Source organism: Oreochromis aureus, linkage group 2 (genome assembly GCF_013358895.1).
Source record: "Oreochromis aureus strain Israel breed Guangdong linkage group 2, ZZ_aureus, whole genome shotgun sequence".
NCBI lineage: Eukaryota > Metazoa > Chordata > Actinopteri > Cichliformes > Cichlidae > Oreochromis > Oreochromis aureus.
The window spans coordinates 7,357,777-7,366,665 of NC_052943.1; the positions used below are offsets into that span (position 1 = coordinate 7,357,777).

The window sequence follows — 8,889 nt, forward strand, 5'->3', positions numbered from 1 at the left end:
GGTTAAAAGCTCCAAAACAGTCAGTGGGGCAGACATGACACATGTGAGTGAGTTTCAAAGTCATGCTGTCACAAAAAAAAAAAAAAAAATTCAACAGTTTGTGTCAGTTCATCCTAAATTGCCGCAAGACTGTAGGCTTGCATGGATTGGGATCCAGGAAGTTTGGATACATTGGTGGGATTCTTGATCTAAGACAATGTTCATGTTGGTGGTCTGCTTGAATGCCATGATGCAAAGTTTCCCAAGAGGGTAATGCATAGTACTGCATTATCTGCCAGTGGTTTTAATACATCTAACCCTTCTGGTTTAATCTGTACCCAGAAACTTGTCGGCACACTCAAAACTTTAACAAGCTGTCAGCTAATCCTAACTTGATCCAGGATTGGTCTGTCACGCTCTTTTTTTCTGCAGTGTACTTTTTACAGTAACACACTTTCACATTCCGTGGGCTAGACCGGGGCGAGCGCCGCCCTCCACGCTCGACCACTTGAGCAGGTGTGAGGTAAGACCCTACTAACCCTGTCGCGCATCAGCGCTCACAGTGGCAGCTGCCGAAAGAGAGAAACAAACACTGCGCGCCTTTGGAGATTTGTATCGGCCACAAGCCCAACTCTTACAGCTTTGGGTATCTTCAGCCCACAGTAGTCTATCATTTATAGCACAAGAAGCGTGCTGCTGCAAACAATGAGATCTGTGTCTTTTTTGTACTATTTTTCTACTAGCCTTCTAAGAAACAGATAGTCACATGAGAAACACTGTAATTCTCTAAACAAGCTATTTAAAAAAAAACCACACACACACACCCACACACGCACAATGTTGTGCAAATGTATTCGGTTGTTATCAATGATGCAGAGCCATCAGGATGTTGCCTGACTGGTCCCAAATTCAGTCTGCAGCTGAACTATCCTCTGTAACAAGAGGAACAAGGAGTCCTAAAACAGATGGCACTGCGCCCGTGGACCTTTGATTTCAACATCTTGCAGTCAGTCTGGGATTACACAAGAAGACAAAAGACAGCGAGACTGCCCAAATCCACAGAAGAACCGTGGCAAGCTTGGAACAAACTACCTGCCAAGTGGGCCCGCTAACATTAGCAAATCTGCACTAAACACAATGTGCAGGGGACAAATGGAAATTTTGAAAAGAATGGAAACGGACTGGCTTTTCTAGTTATACTGACTGCCTAAAGCCACCTTTCACAACAAGCCAAATTGATCCATTCACACATACATTGATTCTCTGTGCTTCGAGAGCTTGATTCATCTCACACCCACACCTATGGCCGGTATGCCAGTTTAGAAAATTAAACCAACAAACTCTGCCTTTGGACTGTGGACGAAACCCAGAGCAAACCCACGCAGGAAAAGACACAAAAGAAGCTGTCCAATCATGACTCATGATGTCACTGATGCTGATATCTGTAAACTATCAGAGGACAATAACAGTCCTTAGAATTCATTCTAGGGGGAACTTGTGTAGGGCAGCATCCACCAAGTGAGATATACAACAAAAAAATATATAGAAAAGAAATCAGGATCTTCTGAGGGACTCGGACTTCTATATTCCACAGGAGCCCATGTGGAGAGTATGAAGTTATGCAACACTAAATGAAATAAATGCAAACAATGGATTAGTCCTTGATCTCAAGGATTTGCTCAAAAACATTTAAGCAAAGCAAATGACTTCTGATACTGCAGGGGGACATTATTATGCAAATCCTCCATTTGAAACGTAGTCACATCTCCTGTCCTTGAATCGCTGATATCAAAGTGGAGGGCCCTAGTCAAACGCAGCGACCGGCCTTGCTGTTTAGTCACTCTGCATGTTTTTGACTTGTAGATAGAACCTGCACAGGTACTCTAGATCACAGCAATTACCCGTCCATCTCTGCATGATGGAGGGCTGGTGTGGAGGATCAAGATAATTAAATGCAAATGCAAAACTCATTTCAGAGCTGAGTTTAAAGAGCTCGCTGAGGCAGGTGCGCTGTGTGTTTTGGACAAGAGAGAACTGGCAAAAGTATAATGTATATTTTATGTGAGGACCTGTGTGAAAAATAATTATATTATATGCGTCTTTGAATGGTTGGTGGAACAGAAAGAAAGCACTACAGGGAATGAACAAACAGCCCCTGAAACCTCCAATATATATTCCTGCCGGCTGACCTGTGATGAGATCCCAGCAGAGCCCTCTCTCTGTTGAGCTGCTTCAGATTCTGGATCAGCTCCTGTCCTTTATAGCTGCTCCCAGCGATGTCAGAACAAAGCTCCAAAGAAAATCACATCTTTGATAGCAGGGTTAGACAGGAGCATTTAGGGCTTATTCACCACCGGAAAACTTAATTGACAGCGATAGTCTTAATTTGCTGAAGTTGAAGCTAATCATAATTTAGAGAAAGCAAAAGAGAGGAATGTTTAAAGATCGTCTGGAAATCTAGGTGAAACCCCCAAAGGGAGACAGATCTTTTGTTTTATGTAAAAATTTAAGTGAAACAAGAGGAGGGTTGAAGGGGGGCACGCTACAGCTGTCTGCAGTGTGAACCTCAGATTTGTTTCCAACTTTTTTAGCGCCTTAAACGATTTGAAAGAACTTGAAGAGATTCTCTCAGTTTGCCATCTTAACGTTTAAGCAGAAAGTTCTCTTTGATCCACGAAGCTTGAATCATAACCTACATGCACAAAGAAGTAGAAGCATAAAGGCGCAGAAACTGTGGGTGTGCCGCCTTGTTTAAAGGGGAAAAAATCCTGGAAACGCCCCTATGATCAAAAATGCCTCACTAAATGTTTTTTTTACTCTTCCCCCCTAATCTGCATTTCTTGTCATGAGTTTAAAGTGCCGATTTGTGATTTGCTCCTCTCATTACACAACGCGGAGCGTGATCCTCTGCAGGGAGGGAACACTGGTGTCCGTTGAAGCTCGCGGCAGAAGCGCACAGTAAACATTTGGATCCTAATTTGCTCCCACACATAAACATCTTCGGAACGATATCTTTGCTAGTGTAGTCAGCCTTGATTGGACACTGCTTTTTTTTCCTCCTCTTGTGCTAAATCATATAATCCTTGTAAGTGAAAGCCAGGACAGAGAAGCGGATACGCGCTTTTGGAGAGAGAGCCAAAGTTTGCCGCCCTAAGTTTGAAGCTCGGGCTTGTGGGGATCCCGGAGCGCACGGTGCGCCCCTTAATTAACGACCACGCCGAAGTGACTGTGAGGACGAGCTGAAGATGAATGACACTGGCATATTGTGCAAAAACAACCAAACAGACAGCTTCGCCGATCAGTCATGTCAGAACTCAACTCCCTCGCCTTACAGTCAGATCGACATCACCACTTTCATGCACATATTCCCTTCCATCTATGGCATCCTGTGCTCAGTTGGAGTTGTTGCCAACGGGCTGGTTATCTACGCGGTGGCAGCGTGCAAGAAGAAAATGGTATCAGACATCTACGTGCTTAACCTGGCAATAGCAGACATGCTCTTCTTGCTTGTGATGCCCTTCAACATTCACCAGCTGGTCAGAGACAGGCAGTGGGTTTTCGGAAACTTCATGTGCAAAGCGGTCGTTGTGGTGGATGTCAGCAACCAGTTCACCACAGTGGGGATTGTCACTGTGTTGTGCATTGATCGGTAAGCGCTGAAATCCACACATCTCACAGAGTTGTTGCCAATCCATGAAGATATTTTAATATTTTTTCTTTTAGGAAAAAACAAAGCAAAGATATCCTTCAAAGCATGCTAACAAATAAATGTATTTATCTGTGCAAAAATTAAGATAATAACATCCCAATATTGGCTGAAAACAAGTAAAAGTAGTTGTCTGGTATCCACTTTGTACTCACTGCCTTTATTTTATTCCACAGTACGTGTTTTTAAATCTCATTTCCAGAGTTTTCTGTTTGAAAATAGAAATCCATGCTCATGCTCATTTGTTCAGCCTCATACATAGCCAGCCTCAGTGGATGTAAGTGAAGCTTTCATTTCTTTTGAAAGGCAGTCCTTCTAAAAATGTACCACTGAGTGGGTTTTTCATGCGAGTAACAACCCATAAAAACACAATCTTCCCTATATAAATGTGTCGGGCCTGTGAGCTGAACACATTCAGGACATTAAATGAGCCCTCACGCCAAAGAGCTGAAGTGATAAACATCTCCATTTAGACATAATCTGGATCAGGTGGCTTTGACAGAGGTATGATTGCACACATCTTCAGAATAATACACATAATACATTTCTGCGAGGGGGGTCACTGGACCGGATAAATGTGCTCCGATTTAGCGGCACCACCTCCACAGAAAGAATTCCTCACAGGTTTCTTATTTGCTTTGCCATTTAGGTTGTGAATCATCTGAGCTTTATATCACATCAATTCAGCTTCATCATTTTAAATCACTTCTTTAACGGGGAAAACAAAGACAAAGGTTTAACTGCAGTAAACACTGAGGAAAAGATCAAACAACCCTTTTTAAAGAAATCAAAACTTCTTCCCTTTCAAGGCAAATAATTTCAATCTGTAGTCTTGAGTCAATGGCGATGAAACTCATGGAAACCTAAAACAAAAAGCAGCTGATTTCCCTGAGTTTCCAAATCACATTTTTGATATCTGCTTGTCCGAGTTTATTTGAGTTGCCCCTTATTTCTGATATCAATGTTACCTTTCAAAGACAACATACATTATCTGCTCAAAATCTGCTCATACTGTAATTGCATAAAAAAATTTTTTCCTTAATCTCTTATTAGGTAAAGTCCAAACTGCCATTACGGTGCTTTTCTTTGAATTCCCTGCTGTTTATCCCAACAAAGGCCACTTTATCTCGGGCTGCTGTGTAATTTCATTTCATGGGAGGTTTGTGGATACCAACATGATCATGTTCCCAATTAACAGCAGACCTAAATAATTGTAAAAACATTTACGGATGAGTGACTCATGTTTTAATGCCTGCATGCTGTTGGATTTATAGGTTTTAGATACGTACAAGTGTTTGTTTATTTGAAACACATCACCCAAAGGGCTGTTGGTTCTTTGCATAGAGGTAAACTGTAGTATTCTTCCTCTATGCAAACCTAAAAATCATGTAGGGACAAATTTTTAGCACATAATATAGTGCAGGGCTATCTAGTGTTTTGACAGTCTGAAGTGGGGGTATTTGGGCATATAGCAAACATATTCAACCTGAATGGTCAGAATACTAAATTAATGATAAGAGAGTAATGGCAATTTAGCAGCATGTCATGGAGGAAATTACAGGAGTGTTTTTGTGTCCACGCCTGCTAAATCGCAACAGAAAGGTCAGGCGCAAACATGCAGACAGTCACTGGCTCTACTTAAATGGCAATGATTGCATGTAATGGCAAAATGATTTTTCTGGCTCTTCAAACTGAAGCACAATCCATATGGAAATGTGTTTACATCCTCTTGCTAAATCACTCTTATTAAATTATGCTGATTTATCAGTGCAATCATCACTTTAATGATTGTGTATCTCTGACATAGTACCTTGTATCTCATTGGGTAGCCTCATCCAGGATGAAAATTATCGTCCAAGCAAAATCCTGCACTTGCATGCACCCTGGCAAAGCTGCTTTTACCATTTGTGTTCAAGAGAGTGGTCAAACTCTTTAAACAGTGCATTCTCCCTCACAGGTACATAGCTATTGTCCATCCCACCTCAGAAAAGAGGACTGTGCAGTGGACCATCATCATCAATATGCTGGTGTGGCTGGGCAGCTTCCTCCTCACCGTTCCCGTCATGATGTACGCCAAGGTTGTGAGCAGGCAGCATTTGGAGGTGTGTATGATGTACCTGGACGGGCCTGAAGATATGTACTGGTACACTCTCTATCAGTCTATCCTGGGCTTCATCATCCCCCTCATCATCATCAGCACCTTCTACTCGCTCACCCTCTACCACGTGTTCAGCTCCATACGTCGGGTCAAGCGTAAGCAGTCTGTTTGGGCTAAAAGAGCCACTAAGATGGTCCTCATGGTCATCGCCCTGTTCCTGATCTGCTGGTCGCCCTACCACGTCATCCAGGTGATCAACCTGAGCAACAACAAGCCAACCGTCGCTTTCGTCTATGCCTACAACATCAGCATCTGCCTCAGCTACTCTCACAGCTGCATCAATCCACTCATGTTGCTCATCTTCGCCCAGAATTACCGTGAGCGTCTGTGCCGAAAGAACGCGCTGCACAGCTCCCAGCACTCCTCCAAGGTGACGGTGGTCAAAACAGATGGCTCCAGCACGACAAACGACCCCAACTACCGCTGCACAGTCATCTAACTTTTTTTTTATATATACACATATATGTACATGTAAATATATTGCTGCTTAACACAGAAGAAAGGCGCTCGGATGAATGGAATCACCTTAAACTCATACCACCTAACGTGATGGTTCTGAAGCATTAGCAGCAAAAGCAACCGCAGCTGAAAAAAAACACAGGAAAGTGGAAGTAATGTTTTTTTCTTTCTCTTTTAGTCTCAGTGTTTCCATTAGCCTTCATAAACTGTACTTCCAGTCTCTTGCTGGTCAGTTGCAACACTGAAGTGCAGCTTGCTGGATAAGCGTTCACATGCTGAGTGTGTGAAATGATGTGATGTTCGGGACTCTTTCCATGGGAGGGTGATAGAAGGAGTCAGCTTTATTATGTGTTTGACGGATAATTTTAACACCACACATGGTGGCATGTTCAGTCTGAGCGTATGTGACAGCTATCAGCACCATTTTCCAAGAAGGAACTATTTATAAGGGCTCGTGTGTTGGAACCGATGGCTTTACTGATGGTGAATACATAATTTACATCATTATTTTGCATATCCATCCATTTATTTTCCACCACTTACATGAGGCCTTGGTTGGCAGTCCACTCATATTTTATCGTGGTTTTTCGACCAGCAGCTCAGACCTTACCAAAAAAATAGGTCATCAACACCTACAGTTTTTTTTTAAACATCTACATCATCAGTGTGATTTGTTTCCCCCCTGAAACACTGAGAAAAAAATTCACAATACAATTTTAAGCAATTAAAAAATTGAAAAAAGTCAGATATAGCAAAAGTCATATATGGCAATTACTTCCTATGTCAGACTATAAGGGGTTAATTAGGAGTAGTAATGGGGAAATCAAAATAATTTTCATCATGGGTAATGTTATAACATTAGAGTCTTATTTTGATCCGTAAATGATTCAATTTTCTTTATATAGCGCCAAATCACGGAAACAGTTGCCTCAACGCGCTAATCCTGATCCCAAACCTAAACCTTACTGAGTAGTTTTGGATGCCTAAGCCTAACCAGGGAGAAAGTGAAAGTAAAAAGCATACGAAAAGGAGATTAATCAGGGGTAAAAATAAGGGAAGACAAAAACACTCCAAACAGGACACAAATCCATGAGCTCATCATCATCCAGCCGACCTTCTAATTAATATTTCTTTAATTTGATCTTAAAGACAGGCAGAACTTCCCTGGTTTGAGTCCAGGCTTATTTGGTTTGTCTCCCAGAGCAGTCGGAGGTAGGTTTCTAACACCCTGCCAACCCACAATCAATTTTTAATGGTGCGAAGAGCAAGAGCAAATTATATATTCACCATATAGAATGTAAATATTGTAAAGCATTAGTTACAACTGCTAAATGTACACACTTCTTAATCGTGGGACCCAAGAATCCAATATGTGATTGTTTTATATTTGAAAGTAGCAGAATATGAAAACATTTTAAGGCGATTTTAGACAAACTTTAGAACAACAGCAGAGATGATTTTCTCAGTCACGTAAATCCTACAGCAGCTCAGCCAGCCTGCTACAAAGTACTGTAAATCACAAGTATTTGTTAGGGTGTGGTTCGCGCACTATTTATGAAATGTGTTTGTAATGAATGTAGTATTTAAAGAGAAAGATTTTTGTAAAATCACGAACACAAAGTCAAAGTCTGTTTTTGTGCTACTCCCGACGCCCCCAGTGAACAGCCTGTTTGTTTTACCTTCAGATTGCTGGTAAATTCAGCATAAAACACCAGTGACTGATTTAAACCCAAAAAGTAAGACCAAGAAGTGTTGTGGTTTCCGCCTTAATGAATGGCTTCCCAAATCATCAGGCATTCTGTGTTTTATTTCTTTTTTTCTTTATTTATTGCCACACAGCTCACAAACACTGTCCTGCTTTTCCTAAAAGAAAGCCTCAAAGAAAGGCCATGGACGCAGAAGCGGACGTCTGAAAAGTGGCACGTTTTTTTTATCGTTTTTAGGGTTTTTTTCTTGTTGAGTGTCAGATTTGGAGAAACGGTGTTGATACTGTATATTGACTGGAGATAGTTGATTTAATATTGGTGTTCTTCTCTCCTCCCATGTAATGTATATTTGATATGTGCTTCAGATTGTGCCTCTGACATGTAATTTTGTGATAAGAAGTTGTTGTTTTTTTTCATAAAGGGCTCAGAGTGATATTACAGAGACAGCAAACTCATTTCCCTTCAGTGTAACGTTAAAATGCACAATGAAAAGTGAGAACGTTTTATAAGTATAACTGTTTTTTTTAGATCTGTGACGCAGCATAAACACAGAGGAATAGACTGTCAGAGTATAGTTCGGAAATAGCTATGACTGCACAGTAGATGATCATCACTGGTTTCTTTCATAAGTTTTGAAGATGAATTCTTATAATTTTGAGTGTTGTTTATTCATTGTGTGCCAACTGGGGTGAAGCAGCCTAGTGAGTTTTTAAAGAGGAGCGCACATTCATTAATTACAGGTCATTCCTGAGTCCTCGCACACTTGCTCCTCAGTAAATAATCGCAGTGTGTTTCAGTGTGTTTGTCTCTGTGCTGTGGATTACCAGCTGTGATTAATTAGGCGACTGGGCCCTGGATGCATACAAGTTCTGTGGAAAATT

The 8,889-nt window shown here is 41.4% G+C and overlaps 1 protein-coding gene across 1 annotated transcript; it reads left to right on the forward strand.

The window, feature by feature from the left end:
* The first annotated feature begins 2,884 nt into the window (after positions 1–2,884).
* Positions 2,885–8,448, forward strand: LOC116324522 (melanin-concentrating hormone receptor 2). The gene is made up of 2 exons (XM_031745130.2): positions 2,885–3,628; positions 5,643–8,448. Exons 1-2 carry the CDS (start codon positions 3,225–3,227, stop codon positions 6,280–6,282), a joined length of 1,044 nt encoding a protein of 347 aa, XP_031600990.1. The 5' UTR covers positions 2,885–3,224; the 3' UTR covers positions 6,283–8,448.
* The last annotated feature ends 441 nt before the right edge of the window (positions 8,449–8,889 follow it).

Coding starts and splice junctions, on each gene's coding strand:
- LOC116324522 (XM_031745130.2), top strand. CDS start 3,225: ATGAATGACACTGGCATATTGTGCAAAAACAACCAAACAGACAGCTTC. Junction 3,629..5,642: donor ACTGTGTTGTGCATTGATCG/GTAAGCGCTGAA, acceptor TCTCCCTCACAG/GTACATAGCTATTGTCCATC.